This window comes from Schistocerca gregaria, chromosome X, assembly GCF_023897955.1.
Source record: "Schistocerca gregaria isolate iqSchGreg1 chromosome X, iqSchGreg1.2, whole genome shotgun sequence".
Classification (NCBI taxonomy): Eukaryota; Metazoa; Arthropoda; class Insecta; order Orthoptera; family Acrididae; genus Schistocerca; species Schistocerca gregaria.
The window spans coordinates 515640306-515662428 of NC_064931.1; the positions used below are offsets into that span (position 1 = coordinate 515640306).

At 41.6% G+C, this 22123-nt stretch overlaps 1 protein-coding gene across 1 annotated transcript in view; it reads left to right on the forward strand.

Moving 5' to 3' along the window:
• LOC126299531 (plasminogen activator inhibitor 1 RNA-binding protein-like) overlaps positions 1 to 22123 on the forward strand; it is a 67442-nt gene that overhangs the window by 25300 nt on the left and 20019 nt on the right. Inside the window, exons 5-7 of the mRNA XM_049991513.1 lie at positions 7630 to 7704; positions 16655 to 16877; positions 21710 to 21919. Of these exons, the coding sequence (XP_049847470.1) occupies positions 7630 to 7704; positions 16655 to 16877; positions 21710 to 21919 (508 nt within the window). The remainder of the gene's footprint in view (positions 1 to 7629; positions 7705 to 16654; positions 16878 to 21709; positions 21920 to 22123) is intronic.

Genomic DNA, 22123 nt, shown 5'->3' on the forward strand with positions numbered 1-22123 from the left:
ATGGCCAGTCATTCTTGTTTGAAATACATTGGTGTGCGAATCTTGGGGATGAAAGTAACTTTCACATGACGTGATAGACAAGTACATCGGTTGATGGCACTTGGCCATTATGTATGAAAGAATTGATACAGTATAATACTGAAGCTGTCTGAAACAAATATGCAGTGAGACGAACAGAACTGACACTTCCATTAACAATCACATTGCAGTCACTACAGTTTACGATGGTCCTCTAGACATTGAAAAAAGGGACATAACCCTTAATGGAGTGGGTTAACACCAAAGAAAGCAGAACATGCCATGCATGCTGGCTACGAGGTTGGTAATTAGTTAAATTTCTTGTGATAGGGTGTTCCATTCCTCCATCAGTGCACTTAGCAACTGAGGGATGGTGGTACACATGGACATGCCGCAATCTCTCTCCCCAGTGTGTCCTCACCCTTGTTCAATGGGATTTAAGGACAGACAGATAGGCCAGTCCATTCATAAATTACCCTCTTGTTCCAAGAGCTGTTCCATCTGTGCTCTTCGATGCAATTGTGCATTGTCTGGTATGGTTAAAAGAAAATTAACTTTTCAAGGGTGGGAGAATGTCACTGAAAACCGTGCTGAAAAGTACAGGCTTCCATTACAAAGCACTAGATGGACGCAACGTTCTGTTAGAAAAGATGCATATTGTTGCGTCTTCATGCATATTCTTGCACTAGTGAGGGTCAGAACATACATTCCCTAAAGTGTTTAGACAAAACATAGGTTATTGCCGGGAAAGCTGTAGGGAAATGCTAGACAGATGACACTCGTGAGCAGTAGTGGTCATCAGCTGATGGGAAGAGGAGCAGGATTAGATGTGGTCCTTACAGGTTCTTCCAGTGGTTTTGTTCCTGATGCACTTTGTGTTTCAGTCCAGAAATACATGTAATTACCATGCAGACATGGACCACACACAATTTGTTGAGGGGTTTAGGAAACTTTTAAAACAAATTTCTGCCCCTGCAACAATTGTAATGGCCAATCATTTACTGATACAGAACAAAGCCTCAACCACAAACAACTGCATGAAATATTGCTGCAAATATAAACATGATGAAGCTTTTGTTATATTCTCTTATTGAAGAAAATAAGCCTATACACATAGACTAAATCACAGTTGAGCAGCATTATACTGCAATAAGGCTGCCATGATATCACTGTCATTTCAACCCCATTGAGTCAGTATGGAGTGATGTGAGGATATACATAAGGAACAATAAGTCCTACAATAACAGAATTGTAAAGGCTGTTATGTGAAGCTCTTATGACTGTCGATGCAATCTAGTGGAGGAAAAAGATCAAGCACACTAAAAGCATTCGAGCAGCAAAGACAATGGAAGGCTTATATCATACTATTGGACAGTTTCGTCTCAACAGCCATTGTTACTTAAATATTTAATGAAATGTAAGGGCTCAGGATTGACATCTTTTAATACTGGTCACTAAGAAATTCTGTGTGTGCAGATCAGTTGTTTTGTTAGCTTGACAGTCCTTGGGCAGCAACATCTTGTTGCAAAAGTGTACGTAATAATGACTTTCTTGGGAAACTAAAGGACTACAAATTGGTGTGCATGTCTGTGGATGCATTAAAATAGTGTAAAACCTTGGATTTCTATCACTAATATGTTGGCTGTTTGGTGAGTGGTTGTCATATTGTTTTGATGGTAGTGTGTAGTGTGTTGATCTATTTCGTATGCTTATTTCATGCGGAGACTCGATGCATGGACACACTGCACATTATTTGAATAGACTTACAAAGTAGCAAATAGTGGACAAGACTTGATCAGATGAAGTGCAGTTTTTATGGCAGTGGACAATGGGTGTGATTTGTTGATGTCATTTTTGAAGCATAACTTGTAGATACTTACTTTGGTGATTCCAGTAAATGTTCCATGCTGTACTTCATTTAACTAGCTCAATGAAGCTAAATGAGTGAATCAGACTTGTAACAGAAATATTTGAAATAATTGTACTTTTTGATCATAATTACGGTTGAAAGGCAAATTTGAGTTTTTGCATTTGAGAAATTGCATAGTATGAACAAAATTAACAACTATTGCCACACTAGTCAAACATGGACTGTCAGATTATAATTTTGTCCAGCCTATGAGAGTTTAGTGGATTTACAGCCACTTTAGAGTCTTGTATCTGTGTTGCCTTGGCCTCATCCTTGAATTTACAACCACGTTAATAGGGCCCAAAAAATTAACATCTTGCAAGAAATGTGAATATAGATCTGAATTCCACCTCAAAATGTGATATTACCCTATATTCACTAATTCGTAGTGAATTGTAGAGAGAGAAACTATTTTATCATAGATGATATGAAGTAGCTTTATTGAATGCATATAAATATTGAAAATTAATGAGTTTTCAGTTACTGGTGTTGCATATTACCTGACAAAACACATTGTAAAGATAATGTGCTTAAGTGCGTTTGCAAAAAAAAGTGAGTGCAACAAGGTATTGGTACGCTCAATGCTTCGGTGCCACGTCAGTCATGGGCGAGTCAATGGTCTCTTTGTGCTGCATAATGACTCATAGAACAGGTGCCAGCTCAAGTCCGAAAGTTTGTATAATCACAGCATTTATGTGGCAAAATTTCTGGAAGACAAAAATTTGATTTCAGAAACAGTTGCTTCACTGTTGTATTTACATATTTAGGGCTGAAATGATTACACTAGTCCATTCAAAAATGGACTGGAAAACAGCTGTTGGTGTTTGAATCAGTCAGCATTCTGGCTGATTCTCTTCAATTTTATATTAGAGGTAGACAACTTCATACTTAGTCCAATATTTCTAGGTTTCTTTCACTGGACAGTCATTCTGTCCACATTTGTGGAAACTTTTTTTAGCAAGATGTAACCTGTCAACCCAAGCATCCACAGTTGTGCATTTACATGGGATTGAAAATGAATTGTGGAAGTTACAACCGAATATGTATTTCCAGAATCAGTATTAGTGTTTACATGAGGAATTGGGAAATTAGTTTGATATCCAGTTTTGGGAGACCCTGAATATGTAGTGAATGCACACACTTTAATGCACTATTTTATGGCAGGTGCTTAGAACTGTAATTGTTAGACTAGTAGAGTCTAACTACTTCATTTATGACTTGGCCACCTTGTACAAGCAACTGTGAAATAGCTGTTGACAAACACTTTGTGTTGTGCATTGCTCATTGTTTTCCTTCCTTACTTTGAATGGGTAAAAAGACTAAAACTAATTCATCAGAGTTTGTTTACAATGATCCCTATGACTATACCCTCTGGCAGTCATAATTCTAATTTTACAAAAGTGGTGTGGAAGAACAAATTTTGGGAACCACCTTAAAGTGGAGCACTCAGTTCACTGGCAGAAAAATGCTGCTCACTCACTGACATTCATTGGAAGTTTAAATAGAGCTTAAAGGAGAAAAAACCTTAACTTTGCTTTTGCAAAAATCTCAAGTCTTTTCCAAACATTCCAGTAAAAAATGTAGCTAATCACAATTTTTTATCGATCAATTTAAGTATGTTGAGACTTCGTGTTCAGGCATATAGCACAACCATCTTTTAAATTTGTATGTCTAATCATTTAGAAACAAAAGAAAACAATTGGATGCCTGTTTTGTCAAAAATAGAAGTTAAATTTTCAGATCCATACATACTGAATAGTAAGTACATCATGTAGTTCATCCTGCTGAAATGTTAATACTCATGTTATACCAAAAGTCTCATTTCAGTATGTTAAGTCCATAAGAAATTTCAAATGTTTGTGGTCTACAAAATTGAAAACCATACTCTTACATTATTATTCATTGATCACCGTGCAAAACAATTCTACAAAGTAACTAAAATTAGGTTTTCAATAAGGATGAAAACTTGCACAGCCTTAAAATGCGTAAAATGTCTCTTTCCTCCCATACCATATTTGGTACATACACCACTTACTGTCTGGGAAGTAGTATGAGTAAGAACTAGTTCCTATTTGGGTAGGGATGCAAATACGGTTACATAGGAATGTAAGGGGAAGGGGGAGGAAGAAGAAATGGGTGCTACATGTGTGATGTGTGCAAGTGAAGCTAGAGATAAATGGCTATTAAAGATATAAAGAAATATTTGTACTAATTGAACATTGGTGTGTGGTTGAGTAAATGCGTTCAGCATTCCTATTTCACAATCGTGGCAGTGGCACAATTTGCTGCCAAAATATTTCAATCTTCAGAAGGAGATTGCCAGTCATTGTCAGTTACAGATTGAGTATAGTCAGATTAACATAATCAGCATAGAGATGTTTCAAATGGTATTATGTAATTGTGAAGTTAGTTATATGTACAGTCTCGTGTAACAGCAGCTATTGTTTCCCTAAGTATATGCACTGCCTGAAGTGGAACTCGAGGAGTGGTGAGTGTGGTGTTCTTGACGATCTTTAATATAATGGATTCTGAGTGTGACATTTGCTTTAAGTAGAAGGAACTGACTGAGTTGATCTGATCATCTAAAAGTTCATTTTTACTTCCTTTGCCCTTTGCGATCATCACTTGTAGCATCTTCCTCTTAAGGTGGTGGTTCTAATTACAGAATCAGTTGGGTTTAGCACCACCTCCAAGTTGTAAATATATGTATATAAGAAAATACTTAAGACCAATCTGCTTCATAACATTATATAGTTAAGAGGGGAGCGTCATTCAGTTTGTCATTGGTAGAAATGAGGTTCTTGGTCATGCAGCTTCTAGAGAACTGCTGTGTGAATATCCACATCATTTGAAAATAGTTTTCCCCAGGTGTCTCTTCAGCTTGCCGAAAATGTGGAAAGTGCACGATTAAAGTCCGCACTTCGCAGAGAACATCACCCATCTCTGTGTGACCTTGCTCGCATGGTTTGCAACCATTTCTCAATGGCTTTAAATGACATTGGCTTTGGTGTGCATACTGCCAGAATTTGATGGTAAATCTCCGTACAATTTACAAGTTTCTCCCCATAAGAATTTTGCTGTGTACTTCAACCTTGTAATGTTTCCAGTTGCTGGTGCCATTGCACTTGCACACTGTGATCTGCCTGCTGCAGCAGAAGTCTCTCTGCAGCAAATGTGAAACACGTATTATCTTCTGACAATGCACCACTCTTGTGCACAATGGTCATCGCATGGGATGATGTAAGGAACTTAATTTCTGAAGTGCCTGTGTAGCTTGCAAATTGCTGTAAGAGGGTAGCAAATGGACATTCCTTGCAGAGTTGAAGGGGGGGGGGGGGGGCAGCTGCAGTGGCCATGGTTTCCAGTGGGATGTAGCAGCAGCCTCCTCCTGAAGATGGCACACAGTTGAATCGCTGAAATATTGAATAAAGTTGATTTTAGGGTCTGGTAGCAAACCTCAGGTGACTTCAAAGTGTCATGTCGACTGCACTTTCATGTCTTGTAATCACTGTATTACATATGCTTCAGTGTCAGTATATTCACCCTATTTAAGGAAGTTATCCTATTTTTGAAAATAGATTTTTTCCAGTGATCGGGACAATGCAATTAAGAAATAGTTGTTATGGAGATGTTACCTTCGGATGTGCAGGACAACTGTAAAAAAAGAAAAAAGTTTTTCTTGTTCCCGATTTCTGGCATCTAAACGTTTGAGACCTAGTAAATTTCTGCAGTCAACCTTGCATTGCCATTAGAGATGTAAATAAAAATAAATGAACTAAAACAGTGTCATTGTAACACCTAGGAGTTTCAAACTTCTCACATGAATGACAGTTAATTTACACCTCCCATCACTACTGCGACACAGTATTTGACAATTTTACACCTCACAGGCTGTCACCATTTTTAACACGAGGGACTATGATTCAGAAGTTTGATAAACTAAAATCTTAACTATTAACCCTAAGGGTGATTTTCATGATTCTCAATCAATTACATTTCTCCTTGTAGAAATCCTTACTTTCCCTGAAACCATTTTAGGGTGTTTTTTAAACATTTAAATCATACACAAGTATTGTTTTTCTTTGTTGGAGAAAGCATTAATCTCCAGCATTTGGTCTCATCATTTTTCAGTAGATACCACAAATTTGACGGCTCTAAATATTTAATCATCTCTCTTCCTTTAATTCATCTTGGCTCCTAACTCTCGTCATCTTTGAATGGAAGTTAGCACAGTATCTACCAATATATTACGTTTATTGTTCGTCACATTGGTGTTACTACTTCAGTATTTCTCTCCTGTCTTCCCCACAACAAATGAAACCCTTGGATCCTGGCATCGGAGTGGTCTGTTCTTTTAACTAGTCCCAACCTATCCCAATCACCTCTGAGGAAGAAACCAAAAGTTATCAACCTAGGATAGTGTCTTGCACTTCCTTGTGTATTGCCAGTACTGTTCAACCTTCTGTACATTAGTACTAGCCAGTAAGTGTGTGTCATAATTTTATAGAATAACAGTAACACTCAATTTTGTGCTGAATGTTTATTTTTTTATGTGGTACACTTGGGCATAGCACTGGAGTAAAAGTTGTTAATCAGGGAAACAGAATGTGATCATCATGCAATTGAGATTTGACAGTTGTTTCTCTGACATGAGGTTTTATATCTAGTAGTGACCATGCAAATTCAGGTGGAGGTCACCACTGCAGTCACTTTGTTTTAATTTGTCTGCTGTTTTGATTTTGCCTTGGAACACATTACGCATTCCACATAGTCGAGGTTTTAATTTGTATTTCTTCCTGAAAAGTTAAGTTTGCTTTTTAAAGTGCTGGTAGTTTGTGTTTATTGTTGGCATAGTCAGTGTCACAGGGATTATTAGAAATACTTGTTAAAAGTGCATTTGTTAATGGGAGTTTTTTCAGTTTCACTATATTGCTAAACATAGAGGACTTCTGATTTGCACTTGAATTGTAGTACTGCTGAACAAAGAGTAAAAAGTTTCCTCCAATTTTTTTGTGGTTAAGGTGGCTTGTCAAGCCTTTGTATTAACAAAAACCTGTCTAATTATGTTTGGATTTTGTGTTAACTGTGTGATACTGATAGGTAACGGCACATGGCACTGAATGCTCATGCTTCGTAAAACATGCTGACTTCAGAAAGTAAAGCTGTTAAAAATAGGTTGTAATGATGTGAAGTGTGGTATTGCCATAGGACTGTGTTTTGCGGATATTACTAGTTTTGTCAAGCCTCATCTGGTGATTTAGGGTATTATATCAAATTTCTAAAGTTAGATGCTTTCTGGTGTTAACAAATTTTGTAGTCACTGTGTTGTATATATATGTAGTGTATACTTAAAGAATTATTAAATTAAGTAAAATATTGGAATATTTTTCTTTTATGTTGTTTAGGCATTGTGAATTAAACTAAAAATTCTGAGAAGTTTGTTTAAAAGTAAGGGGTTGTTAAATTAGTTTAGATACTTCCATGCTTCATCTGCCATGGTCATATTGAATGTTGGGCACCATCTGGTTTTTATCGTATTCAATTAGCTTTGCATACTAAAATTCAAAATGTGAATTGATCTATTAACTAACACTTCATTATAGAATTGTATCAGTTTGATATTTTCCAATAACATCTTGGAGTGTTAATGGATCTTCGTATGTCTATTGGGACAGGTTGTAACATCTGTTGCTGTTTCACAGGGAGCAGCTGAACACCCAAGTTCAAGACGATCCTGAATGGCAAGCTGAAGAATTTGTGCCAGAGAATCCAACAAAGTAAGAAGTGAAAGAGAACTTGCTGTTTGTGCGACAAATGTTTTCGTAAAATTTCCATTTGTTTTCAATTTCTGCCTCTTCTGTGTTAATTTTGTAGCAGATGATAGTTATTTTTGCCAGTTCTGGATCCACTGGTTTTTACTTTCAAAAAGTTCGAAAAACATAAGATTCTGCAGTGACACATTGTGTACACATATAAAGGCAATGCTTATTTCAATAAATGTGTTAACACTATATGCAACATAAAAATTGGTAACTAATATATTTAATGCAAGGAATGTGTAAGAACAAAATCTATAAAATTCACCGTGCTGATAGGATTAGAGCTGTTTTTGTGTGGCAGTTGTGTTCCTCAGTAAAATGACATATTCCCTATGGCAAGTATGGCTTGGTCTACAGGCTGAATCCACAGTGGGTATTTCATGGGCATATGTGATAAGATCTGCTCAACTTACAGATGTGGTACTCAGGCATAACAGAAAGACATGGTAGATAGAGGGGTTTGTAAACTTGAGTTGTGTAGTGTTTAGTTTCAGATGTTTGAGCTCAAAAATTGATCTCTCCTCTGTAAAAAAAAAAAAAAGTGACTAAGACACTGAGTCAGTTTGTGCACAAATGGTGCGAAAATCATAGTAGTGGACTGCTGGCAAGAACTGGCATTCATTTGCTTTATGTACCAATGCCATTATTAAGTACTGGATTTTTAACCCTTTGTGCAGCAGAATGCATGGTACTGATGCACACAACCATATGTAGTTTAATACAAATGATCTGCCACTGCACTCTGGAGTATGCTAAATTTAAAATTTTCATTGCTGGCTGCTATGTGCTGTCACCAGGAAGTGTTACAAATAATCAACAATATATGCTTCAGATACTTGGTTCTCAAAGCAGTCATATTACAAAGAAACTTTTGTAATGTCAGTTTCTAGCACAAGACTCAGTCCAACGTCTTACTTAGTAATGTGATGGATTTTTATTTTTGTTGTGTTCATTGTGTAGTCTCAAAAGAGAATGTTTTAGAGTCAGCAGTACTTGGAATGTGCCTCTCTTGAATCAACATTGGGTTTTCCCACTTGATTGATTGACCTCCGGATCATTTCTTCTCGTAGTGCTGTTTTTTCTGTTTGTAGTGTTACGTGCAAAAATAACATTGAGACCATAGAACTTGGAACTTCACGCAGAAATGGTAAATCGCTATTGAAATACAGCTTTCAAACAAAATTAACATCTTTAAAGCTTCTGAGTTTCACAGTATTCATTTTGGTAATTAATTCGAATATAAGATGTAAAAGACTATCTTTATTTGTAGAACACTAACTGGAGGTATAAAATCGATTGGCTGATTAAAACTGTGTGCCGGCCCGAGACTTTAACTCGGGACACACTGGTCCAGAGTTAGTCTCAACCCGGCACAGTTTTAATCTGCCAGGAAGTTTCATATCAGAGCACACTCCGCTGCAGAGTGAAAATCTCATTCTGGAAGTCTTCTTCTTGACATAAAAACTACAAAAAAACACAAAAGCCACAATAGTTTTTCAGTTACTGTGCAGGAAGTCTTGTATATGAAGCTGCAATATTTACTAAGAAGCTACTAATTGCTTTAAAGTAATTTAAATATAAATCAGACAAAATTCAAATTACCCCACTCCACATGGGGCTCACAACTCTTTGGTTAGTTCATGCTTAGCTGTCACGGGGCCCAGCCTTAGCAGCACCTTTCCTCTTTTCATGCTGCATGTCTATCCTCCTACTGTTCTTTTTCCCCCCTCCCTTGGGAATATGTCTTGGATATTTTTGGGAATGTGTTCCAGAAGTGTCAGTAGCCTGACATCAACAGTCCTTCCACTGTTTTTTCCTTTCTTTTGTTCTTTCTTCCATTGTTCTCCATATACTATCTTTCCTCTACTTCAGTGTTTGATGTTCCTCTTTGTTTCTTCTTCCACCCTGTATGCCCCTGAAGGCTGGCCCCCACATCTGATGCGTAACCAGTGACTGGGTAATAAGTGATTTCCAGCCCTGGGTCGAGAGGTAGGGTTCGTATGTACCCCCTGGTACAGGCCAGGCCCAGACAAGGAAGATTGCCTGAGTTGCTACCTTCCCAAATCGCCAATTAGTCTGTCAGTTGCTCAGGTGTGGTGTGAGGTGTGAACAATCACCTAAGGTGGGCAACCCTCTGCGAGGGAGTCCCTCAGTTGGAAGGAGCGTGCCATTGGAGATGCTGGCAATCGTAGGGATTTTCTCGCAATGAGCCAATCATCTTCAGACAGCGTCCATTAAACTTAAACAGAATGAGGCAAAAGATTCAAAGACCCTCCCAGCTGCACCATGGTTCCTCGTGATTTCACATACTTAAGGTGATCAGTCCTTTGCTGTAAATCCATTAGTTACTGAGAAATATGTTGATGCAATTGCCGGCCGTGTGAAATCCTGCTCTCGTTTACGCAATGGCACTTTGCTGTTGGAGACTACTTCGGATTCTGAAGCACAACTGCTGCTTGCAGCTCACTCCTCCATGGCTATCCTGTTAGTGTCAAGGCCCATTGGATTCTGAATTCTTTGTGTGGTGGTATTTACACTAGGCTGCTGGATAGTCTGATCGATGGAGAAATCCAAACTTACCTCTCAGATCAGGGTGTCATTTGCATCAGATGATAAAAAAGGTTGATGCAACCTTAGGGCCTGAATGCACACTTTTCCCCTCACCTTTCATAGAGAAGTGCTTCCCTCAAAGATGAAAGTTGGCTATGAAGTATTCAGTCAGGCTGTCCATTCCAAACCCGATGAACTGTTATCAGTGTTGACGTTACACCCACACTCAAATGTCTTGTCAAAATGACTCAAATGTCTTGTCAAAATGCGTTACTTGTGGTAGGGATACTCGTGAGGGCTACTGCTGACCTCTTCTCCCTGCTGTATCACTTGTAATGTCGACCATGCAGCCTCATCCCGAGAATGTCCTGTGAATATCAATGATCTGGCCATTCAGGAGATCAGAGTGAAGGAAAAAGTGCCTTACCCTGTCACTTGCAAGTTGTTAGCTACCTGAAAGTATTTTTACCATCTGGCAGTTACAGTACTATTCCTGCCGTGCCTCGCTCCACGAAGAACATGGCAATGTAAACTTGTGACGTCAAATTCAACATGACAGTTGTCAAATCGTGCAGTGTCATGGTGGCATCCCTGCTGCCTCCTCCGCCTCCTCCGCCTCCTCCGCCTCCTCCGCCTCCTCCGCCTCCTCCGCCTCCTCCGCCTCCTCCGCCTCCTCCGCCTCCTCCGCCTCCTCCGCCTCCTCCGCCTCCTCCGCCTCCTCCGCCTCCTCCGCCTCCTCCGCCTCCTCCGCCTCCTCCGCCTCCTCCGCCTCCTCCGCCTCCTCCGCCTCCTCCGCCTCCTCCGCCTCCTCCGCCTCCTCCGCCTCCTCCGCCTCCTCCGCCTCCTCCGCCTCCTCCGCCTCCTCCGCCTCCTCCGCCTCCTCCGCCTCCTCCGCCTCCTCCGCCTCCTCCGCCTCCTCCGCCTCCTCCGCCTCCTCCGCCTCCTCCGCCTCCTCCGCCTCCTCCGCCTCCTCCGCCTCCTCCGCCTCCTCCGCCTCCTCCGCCTCCTCCGCCTCCTCCGCCTCCTCCGCCTCCTCCGCCTCCTCCGCCTCCTCCGCCTCCTCCTCCGCCTCCTCCTCCGCCTCCTCCTCCGCCTCCTCCGCCTCCTCCTCCGCCTCCTCCTCCGCCTCCTCCTCCGCCTCCTCCGCCTCCTCCTCCGCCTCCTCCTCCGCCTCCTCCGCCTCCTCCTCCGCCTCCTCCTCCGCCTCCTCCTCCGCCTCCTCCTCCGCCTCCTCCTCCTCCTCCTCCTCCTCCTCCGCCTCCTCCGCCTCCTCCTCCTCCTCCGCCTCCTCCGCCTCCTCCTCCTCCTCCGCCTCCTCCTCCTCCTCCTCCTCCTGTGTAACAAGCCACCAAATCTTTGCCTCCTACAGCAAAATCACCTGCTACACGACCGGCAGGACAGAAAGGACACCAGGAATACTCCCATGAAGGCCTTCTGTATCCCTCCAGCTGACAAACATGAGTCTTCATCTGTCAACTGTAAAGGCTGTTAGAAATCAAAGAAAGAAAAATGGTCTTCTCTTTCGCCGACTAGGAAATGCTCTTTCGCCGTGTCTTCATGTCATACTCGCACCTGGCCAATGGTTGTTTTGCTGATGTGCACCACCAACTGTTTGTTGTGCTGGAATCTGCAGGCCAACATAGAGAAACTGCCAAAACTGCTGATGCCTCTGTGGATATCATGGAGCAGGGTCCTCCAGCCTCTGTGCTCTGTTGCAGTGTGTCATTGAAGGCTGGCACATAGCAGCTGCTGAGGAGACAACCATTCATTTCCCCCTTCCTTGTCATGACTCCCCCAGTGGAATGGTCATGGCATTAGATCCAATGAAGAGGAATTACCGCTGATCTTGAAGTAGCAGTGTCCCCTTGTTTTCTGCCTTTGGGGAAAAAATTGTCCTTGAGACTGCTTTGATATCTAATTTCTTCCTAATCACAAATCCAATTGCAAAACTGAGGCGATATTCCATAAGCATGCAATTTGGTAAGAAGACACTTGTGAGAAACAGTGTCTAAAGCTTTCTGGAAATCTAAAAAATATGGAATCAATTTGACATCCCCTGTCGATAGCACTAATTGCCTAATGAGTATAAAGAGCTGGTTGTGTTTTAGGAGAACATTTTTTGATTCCTTGTTGACTATAGGTCAAGAAATTTTCTTTGAGGTAATTCATAATGTTCAAACACACATGTTCCAAAACCCTACTGTAAACCAATATTTGTGATACGGGCCTGTAATTCAGCAGATTACTCCTGTTTCCCTTCTTGAGTATTAGTGCAACTTGAGCAGTTTTCCAGTCTTTAGGTACGCAACTTTCTGTGAGTCAGTGGTTGTATATAGGTGCAAAATATGGAGCTATTGCATCAGCATACACTTGAGAGTAACCTGACAGGTATAAAATCCGGATTGGAGGCCTTTTGTTTATTAAGTGATTAGAGCTGCTTTGCTACACTGAGGATATCTACTTCTGTGTTCCTCATTTTATTAAAATCGTCTTGCATTGAAGCACACGCTATATTTCGAACTTCTGCAAAGCTTTGCCAATCTTGGGGATTTTGCGTTCTTGTAAATTTGGCATGCTTTTTTTTTTTGGATGGGTGTGCAACAGCGATCTGACCTGTCTTGTGTACCATGGGGGACCAGTACAATCACTTACTAATTTAATTTATCATATCTCAGTTGCCATTGTTTTCTTTGCTATCATTCCACATCTTTTCTATGCTTATGTGATCAGCTCTGAAGGAGTGGAGACACTCTAAAAGGCTTTGAGGATATCAGCTTTCTTAAATAGATGTACTTCGCATTTCTTTTTGATGGTTCTGGGTGTTATGGTATTCAGCCTAGCAACTGCCTTGGGGTTGCTAATGTCTGTATATGTCATGATACTTCCAATTTGTCCATGATCATTTGTTGCTAAGAGGTCAAGTATGCTTTTGGAATCATTTACGCTTAGAGTGGGCTCATGAACTATTGTTCAAAATAATTTACTGAGAAAGTATTCAGTACAATTTCCGATGACGTTTTATGCCTGCTGCTGGCTTTAAACATATAATTTTTCCAGCATATTGAGGGTAGATTAAGGTCACCACTGACTATAATTGTAGAAGTGAGTGGGGTACCAATTTAAAATGACTCACCTTTCCTTTGAACTGTTAAGCAACTGTACCTCCCGAGTCGGGGGTCGGTGAAACGATAAAGTTAGTAGTTTAATCCAATGTCAAGTGTAACCTCTACCCATCCTGTTTCACAGGTACTATCCACTTAAATTTTACTACAAGGTAAACTAGTTCTGACAGCAATAAATACTCCACCAGAAACTGCATTTAATCCATCCCTTCTGAACACTGTTAGGTCATTTGGAAAAAATTTGGCTAAACTTATTTTCGGCTTTAGCCTGCTTTCCGTACCTATGAGTATTTACGCTTTGATGCTTTCTGTTAAGGCTTGGAGCTCTGGTTTTCTTCTGAGCACAGCGACAGTTCAGAACTACAATACGTATTGTTGCTACAACTACCTTCGTGTGTTTTACCTACCCCCTCCACTCAGCTCTGCAGCAAAGGATCAGACAGTTATACCAGTGATGCTGCAGATAGTGATCTCCGCCTTTTAATCTTGCAAGCAAGACTGGCCAGTCTCTTCCATTTCTACCAGCTGCTGTTACTAATTTTTGTGTCTGTGTATGTGCGGATGGATATGTGTGTGTGTGTGTGTGTGTGTGTGTGTGTGTGTGTGTGCGAGTGTACACCTGTCCTTTTTTTCCCCTAAGGGAAGTCTTTCCGCTCCCGGGATTGGAATGACTCCTTACCCTCTCCCTTAAAACCCACATCCTTTCATTTTTCCCTCTCCCTCCCTCTTTCCTGACGAAGCAACTGCCAGTTGCGAAAGCTCGTAATTCTGTGTGTTTGTTTGTGTGTTTTGTTCATGTGCCTGTCTGCCGGCGCTTTCCCGCTTGGTAAGTCTTGGAATCTTTGTTTTTAATATATTTTTCCCATGTGGAAGTTTCTTTCTGTTTTATTTATTTATATATATGTGTGTGTGTGTGTGTGTGTGTGTGTGTGTGTGTGTGTGTGTGTGTGTGTGTGTGTGTGTGTGTTTTGTTGGCAGATTGTGTGGAAAACATCAAACCTGTAAAAGGGGGTGTTGTAGTTCTGTTTTAAATTGATTAGTCTTGCTGAGACACACTAACACTGTATTTGTTTTATTACAGAGTATATATAGTGCTTATCTAAAAACAAAGATGTGACTTACCAAACAAAAGTGCTGGCAGGTTGATAGGTACACATACACACTAAATTAAAGCTTTCACAACAAACAGTTGCTTCATCAGGAAAGACGATAGGATGTGGGTTTTAAGGGAGAGGGTACGGAGTCAATTCCAATCCCGGGAGCGGAAAGACTCACCTTAGGGGGAAAAAGACAGGTATGCGCACGCGCACACACACACATACATTTGTAAAGGCAAATAATTCCTGGCAGAGATGTTAGTCGAGGCGGAAGTACAGAGGCAAAGATGTTGTTGAATGACAGGTGAGGTATGAGCAGTGGCAACTTAAAATTAGCGGAGGGTGAGGCCTGTCGGGTAACGAGAAGAGAGGATATACTGAAGGGCAAGTTCCCATCTCCGGAGTTCTGACAGGTTGGCGTTAGTGGGAAGTATCCAGATTACCCGGACAGTGTAACACTGTGCCAAGATGTGCAGGCCGTGTGCCAAGGCATGTTTTAGCCACAGGGTGAGCCTCATTAGCAACAAACACTGTCTGCCTGTGTCCATTCATGCGAATGGACAGTTTGTTGCTGGTCATTCCCACATAGAAAGCTTCACAGTGTAGGCAGGTCAGTTGGTAAATCACGTGGGTGCTTTCACACGTGGCTCTGCCTTTGATAGTGTAAACCTTCCGGGTTACAGGACTGGAATAGGTGGTGGTGGGAGGGTGCATGGGACAGGTTTTACTCAGAGGGCGGTTACAAGGGTAGGGGCCAGAGGGTAGGGAAGGTGGTTTGGGGGGTTTCATAGGGATGAACTAAGATGTTACGAAGGTTAGGTGGACGGTGGAAAGACACTCTCGGTAGAGTGGGGAGGATTTTGTGAAGTATGGATCTCATTTTGGGGCAGGATTTTAGGAAGTCGTATCCCTGCTGGAGAACCACATTCAGTCTGATCCAGTCCCAGAAAGTATCCTGTCACAAGTGGGGCACTTTTGGGGTTCTTCTGTGGCAGGTTCTGGGTTTGAGGGGATGAGGAAGTGGCTCTGGTTATTTGCTTCTGTACCAGGTCGGGAGGGTAGTTGTGGGATGTGAAAGCTGTTTTCAGGTTGTTGGTGTAATGGTTCAGGGATTCCGGGCTGGAGCAGATTGGTTTGCCACGAAGACCTAGGCTGTAGGGAAGAGCCTGTTTGATGTGGAATGGGTGGCAGCTGTCATAATGGAGGTACTGTTGCTTGTTGGTGGGTTTGATGTGGACGGACGTGTGAAGGTGGCCATTGGACAGATGGAGGTCAACGTCAAGGAAAGTGGCATGGGATTTGGAGTAGGACCAGGTGAATCTGATGGAACCAAAGGAGAGGAAATTCTGGAGTTCTTTTTCACTGTGAGTCCAGATCATGATGTCATCAATAAATCTGTACCAAACTTTGGGTTGGCAGGCCTGGGTGACCAAGAAGGCTTCCTCTAAGCAACCCATAAATAGGTTGGTGTACGAGGGGGGGGGGGGGGGTGGGTTCATTCTGGTACCCATGGCTGTTCCCTTTGTTGGTATGTCTGGCCTTCGAAAGTGAAGATGTTGTGGGTCAGGATGAAGCTGGCTAAGGTAATGAGGAAAGAGGTTTTAGGTAGGGTGGCAGGTGATCGACGTGAAAGGAAGTGCTCCATCGCAGCGAGGCCCTGGATGTGCGGAATATTTGTGTATAAGGAAGTGGCATCAATGGTTAAAAGGATGGTTTCCGGGGGTAACAGATTGGGTAAGGATTCCAGGTGTTCGAGAAAGTGGTTGGTGTCTTTGATGCAGGATGGGAGACTGCATGTAATGGGTTGAAGGTGTTAATCTACGTAGGCAGAGATACGTTCTGTGGGGGCTTGGTAACCAGCTACAATGGGGCGGCCGGGAGGATTGGGATTGGAGACACGTGAGGTGAACAATTTTAGGGTAAAACACCAGGAGCTACACTGCGGCCTTCAGCATGTACACGGCACTATCCATCACAATGGCCAAAACCTTCTCCCCATGTTTCTGATCTTCACCTCTCCATAGTTTGCGCTTGTAGGAAAGTCAAAGGATTTTACAAATTTTATTATTATTTTATTATTGGCTCGGAATGTGATCTGAAAAACTACTCTTATATTACCTATAATTTTTATTTTTGCAGAGATGTTCAAGCTTCAGACTCCGAAGGTGATACACCACAGCCAGTAGAAGAGGAAGGACCTAGGGTACTCACACTTGATGAATATTATGCACTCCGTCGTCACCGGCAGAAACCAACTTATAACATACGCAAAGCAGGAGAAGGTGAAGATCCATCTCAGTGGAAGAAAATGTACGCTTTAACAAAGAAGAAAGAAGGAGAAGAGGAGGAAGAAGAGGAGGAGGTGACTACTGTTATTTTTTCATTTTTTCTTTTTTTTCATAACTTTCTGGCACTATGTTGACTGATGGAAGTGCAGAAATCTTACGTAGTCCAGATTTGGAGTGGATAACAATGTGTTAAATACCTACTCTGTTCTCTGTGACCCTGTGAATGTGGATTTGCGACTCCCCCCCCCCACTCAATTGTGGGCTGACTCATTAATGGGACTCCCACTCTGTGGCGTTCTTCCCTCCACCTCTCCCAGCAGAAATCTACCATTGTGCTATCTTCATTGGTCATCCTGGATTTAACCATGGTTTTTTACTCTATAATGAGCCACCCCCTTCCAGTCCCCCTCCCCCTCTCCACCCCCACACCCTCCCCAATGATCCATATATTGCTGGACTGCCTGCACCATTTGGCTCTTTACACTACGTACACTGTGCACCTTCCTTGTCCCGGGTGTTAACAAACAACCCTCACATGGTTAAGTCTGTTCTTGGCTTTCTTTGCAAAGCTGATTGGTCCTTCCTTCTGTAAATGGAGTTTGTGTTGGTTTCAGAAGCCTTTGTCATTGCCTACATGCTGGCCTTTCCCCTTTTCATGTGTCTTCTTCCTAATGTGTTGTCCCCATTGTGTTGTGATTATGGTATTTTTGTGGGATCAAGATGGGTTGGCGGTGGTAAAGATGGACCACTTGCAACAACAAAAAAGTAGTATTTGCAAACAAAATAAGTTTTGGTCAACAGCTAATAAATGAAAATGGCTTCAAAGTTTTGCTGAAGATGACAGTGGCTATGAAATTAAGAAATGACAAAACACTGTCACTGTAATATATTCAAAAATATAAACAATAATATTGTATGTAAATACATATCTGCTTTGTGTGTGTGTGTGAACAGCTGTAAAAGACACAGGACAAGCAGAATGTTTGTGCTTCGAATTCAAATCGAAACTAAAATGAAATAACACTCTCTGTGTACATAGTGTACACGGAGGTGGCAAAAAGGCATGGTATACCTGTTAATATTGTCAGACCTACTTTTGCCCAATCCAGTGTAGCAGCTTGTGGCATGTACTGAACAAGTCATTGGAAGTCCTCTACAGAAATATTGAGCCATCCTGCCTCTGTAGCCATCCATCATTGCGGAAGTGTTGCTGGTTCGAGATTTTGTGCATGAACTGATACAGTGATTATATCCCATATATGTGTGATAGGATTCATGTCAGGTGATCTGGGTGTCCACATAATTCGCTCAAATTGTCCAGAATGTTGTTCAAACCAATTGCAAGCAGTTGTGGCCCAGTGATGTGGCGCATCGTTTATTTATTTTGGGAACATGAAGTCCGTGAACGGTTGCAGATTATCTCAAAGTAGTTGAACATAATCATTTCCAGTCAGTGATGGGTTCAGTTGGACTATGCTCCCGCTGGCGAAACATTGCACTTGGCAGTTCGCTTTTTGTCTAGTTAGGTTGGCTATACTGTAATAGCAATGTTGCAACAGCAGCCTTTATACACACAGCAGATGATACAGTTTTCCGTCACGCCTCCTAAATCCAAGCGATTGAGTAATTACAGTGTATATAAAATTTCGTTTTTAGTTGTACTACAATGACAGAAAGTAAACAACCGTATAATAATGCATGTAAAAGCATAACAATGGGCACCCTTTCGATAACTGAGCAAAGAACTAAAAAAAAAACAAGCATATGATGACTGGTACTTTAAAATCAATAATATACGTAGTTTACAAAATAAATAACAGATTGCAATAAACAACCAATATTAGTAATTTTTCACTCACCAATTTACAGCGATAATGGCGCAATTCCATCCAGCTCGCCATCGTCACAGTTGCCGATTCATCGCCGCTGTTGCCGATTCATCGCCAAAACCGTCTTCGTCGTCGTCATCAGCAAGACAAATCATTAATTGTTCATGGCCACTGATAATGCCTTCTATTGTCTGTGCTGCTCGTATAAGCTTCTCGACATGCTCTACTTTTCTCCATGAGGCTGCATCCACAGTCACAAGAGCTTCACGCAACAGCTTTTCCACCTCTGTTATTGTAGAGGACTTCTTGTTGTTCCTGACACACATTTTTACATCACTCCATACTAACTCAGTGGGGTTGAAAAGGCAGTGATATGGTGGCAGCCTTTTTACAGTTTGACCCTGCTCCTTGGCAATTTCGTCTACAAAATATGTAGGTGTCGTAGGCTTATTTTATTTAACAAGAGAATATAACAGAACCTTTGTCATACTCATATCGGATGCCATATTTCGAGCCTGTGACCATTGCACCGTAACTTCGTTCCGATCATTTGTGGTTGGGGCTTTGTTCTGTATCACCGAATGACATGGAGCATTGTCCATTACAATTGTTGTAGGGACAGGAAACTGTTTGAAAAGGTTCCTGAACCACTCAACAAACAGTGTTTGATCCATATCTTCATGGTAATCACCAGTGTTTTTTATCTAAAAACTAAGTGTGTCAGGGACAAAACCACTGGAGGAGCCTGCATGGACCACAATTAATCTAGCTCCTCGTTGGCTGATGGCCGCTACTGCTGGGTGTGTTATCCGTCCAACATTTACTGACAGCTTCCCCGACATTAACATACGTTTCGTCTAGCCAAATTATGGAATGAATGCCTGCCCATAAATTTGTGCAAGAAAATGCTAAGAGCGGTAACATGTGCCCTCTCTAACAGTACTTTGTATCCATCTAGCATTTTGTAATGGAAACCCATATTTTTTAGCACAATTGTTAGTGATGTTTTACCAACCCTGAAGAGTTCTTTTAAAGAGACTAATAACTTAGCTACAGTCATATACTCTTTTCTGCTGTTGTAAGCATAAACATGCCTACGAATTGCATCAGTCTGGAAAGAATATGAATCTGTGATAGGACTAGGCCGCTTTTTCTTCTTTTCCGAGGTTGATAAAAAAAAATGTATTATTTGATGCAGACAGCTCGGAATCATTACGGCACACTTCAATATCTTCCAACTTTTTTTGTATTAATACTCCCTTACTTACTACGGTTCTCGCACTAGTACCAAGAGTTTCGACGTACGTTCCACCACCGTAGGCAGGAATTGATGGCTGTCCATGAATGCTTATGTAGTTTTTCTCCTGCTCATAAAACTCAAGAGTTCTGCGTAGTAACTCCAGTGCCTGGCTGTTTAGGGGCACCCCTCGATGCAAAGGATTGTCATTAGGTGAACGAAGTCTTTTCGGTGGCATTTTCCAAGTATTTACACTCACAACGTAACAAAAGTCACAACCATATAGCACACAGTAAAACGAAAACACACGGTATACAACATACAATTCACGTTGTATACACATTCGCTAAACAAAGCCGGCAACGCGGGAACTGTGACAACTTTGACGTCGCAGCACGTAACATCAGAGCTCAATGCGCTGTGATGCTGGCGCCCCACGCTGAATGCCTAGCGCCTATCGTTCCTCACTTGTTACTCTGTTACGCTGCCAACTTCATATGCAAACGTCAAGTGCCATGTTTCAGCGGCCCGGGTATAGAGGACCCAGTCCATTCCACAGCCCTCGCTATTATGGAACCACTACCACCACCAGCACTCGCAGTGCCTTGTTGACATTGTTCCATGGCTTTGTTTTGTCTGTGCCACACTTTAACCCTACCATCAGCTCTTACCAATTGAAATTGGGCTCATCATACCAGGCCATGGTTTTCTAGTCCAGGGTCCAAACAATTTTGTCTGTTCAGCACTGACAATTCTACATAATTGCCACTGCTCTCGGTCATTAAGTGAACGCAGTTGGCCACTGCGTTGTCCACGGTGAGAGGTAAGGCCTGAAATATGGTATTCTCAGCACACTCTTGCCACTATGGATCTTATAATATTGAATTCCATAACGATTTCCAAAGTGGAATGTACTATGCATCTAGCTGTGACTGTCATTCTGTGTACCAAGTACATCAATTCCTGTAGTGCGGCTGTAGTTGTGACTGAAACCTTTTCACATGAATCACCCGAGTACAAATGACATCTCTGCCAATGCACTACCCTTTTACACCTTGTGTACGTGGTACTACCACCATCTGTATATGTGAATGCCTCTATCCCATGTGTTTTGTGACCTCAGTGTATTCAGGACATAGCTTTCTTAAAATTTTAATTGGAAGGGAGAGGTTGAGGCTGTTTGAGTTTATGCATCGTAGCCTTAAAATACTAGACAGAATGTGTTTTGCATTAAGATTTCCTTTACATTATTGTTGACGAAAGTGTTTTCATTTAAAATTGATAGGGCTGGTTTGTTGAACATGTGGGCCATATTCCACATCCATCGCGACTGCTGCTGCTGTCTTCAGCTGAGTAGGTATATGTTTCTATTGGTTTGTGTCATGGTTGTGCATTTCTCCATTTTTTTGTAAACAGATTAAAGTGCGACCCCTCTCCCCCAAATAAATAAAAATAAATTCATGTTGACTCGTCCGGTGTGCTGTCCTTGTCTGTATTGTCTCATCTTTCTGTTCTGGTTATTACTTAAACTGCCCCCTCACAAAAAAGTTGCATCATTAATAAAATGTTTGTGTGATTTTTATATCTGAAGTGAACATAGTGGTATGAAATAAATGTGGTGACTTACATAGTGAACACTTTGCAATTATTTTGAAAAGTTAAAGGTACTGCACAACTGTTTCGTTTCTGTGTGTGCCACAGTGTAAAATTCTGTCTGTATATCTTATATGTACAGTGCTCAAATCCCTATCAACATAATATTCAGTATACAAGATGTAGTACAAGTTACCTTGTGTACTCCTTTGGTATCATTCCAATTACCTGGGAACATTTTGTTCAGGAATACGATGCATCAGAATACCCGCAGCGTGTTGGACGACAGAAGCACATCTTGGATATAGATATTCACTTTGCTGACTCGAGACGTGGCAGTAGAGCTCGTGGTCGTGGTGGTATGCGAGGTGGCCGTGGCATGCGAGGTACAGGACCTGTAGGCCCTGCCCGTAATGGAGGTGTTGGAAGAGCAGGACCATTGGGTGACCGTAATCAGGTATGTTTGATAAATGTGGCAAACTTTTAATTTCTCATGTAGTATTTTAAATTGTACAGTATCTTAATTTGACATACTATACACGCTAGTTTTATTATATTATTGACTGAGTAACACATCAACTGCAAGGAACTGGTGTGTGTGTGTGTGTGTGTGTGTGTGTGTGTGTGTGTGTGTGTGTGTGTGTGTGTGTGTGGAGGGGGG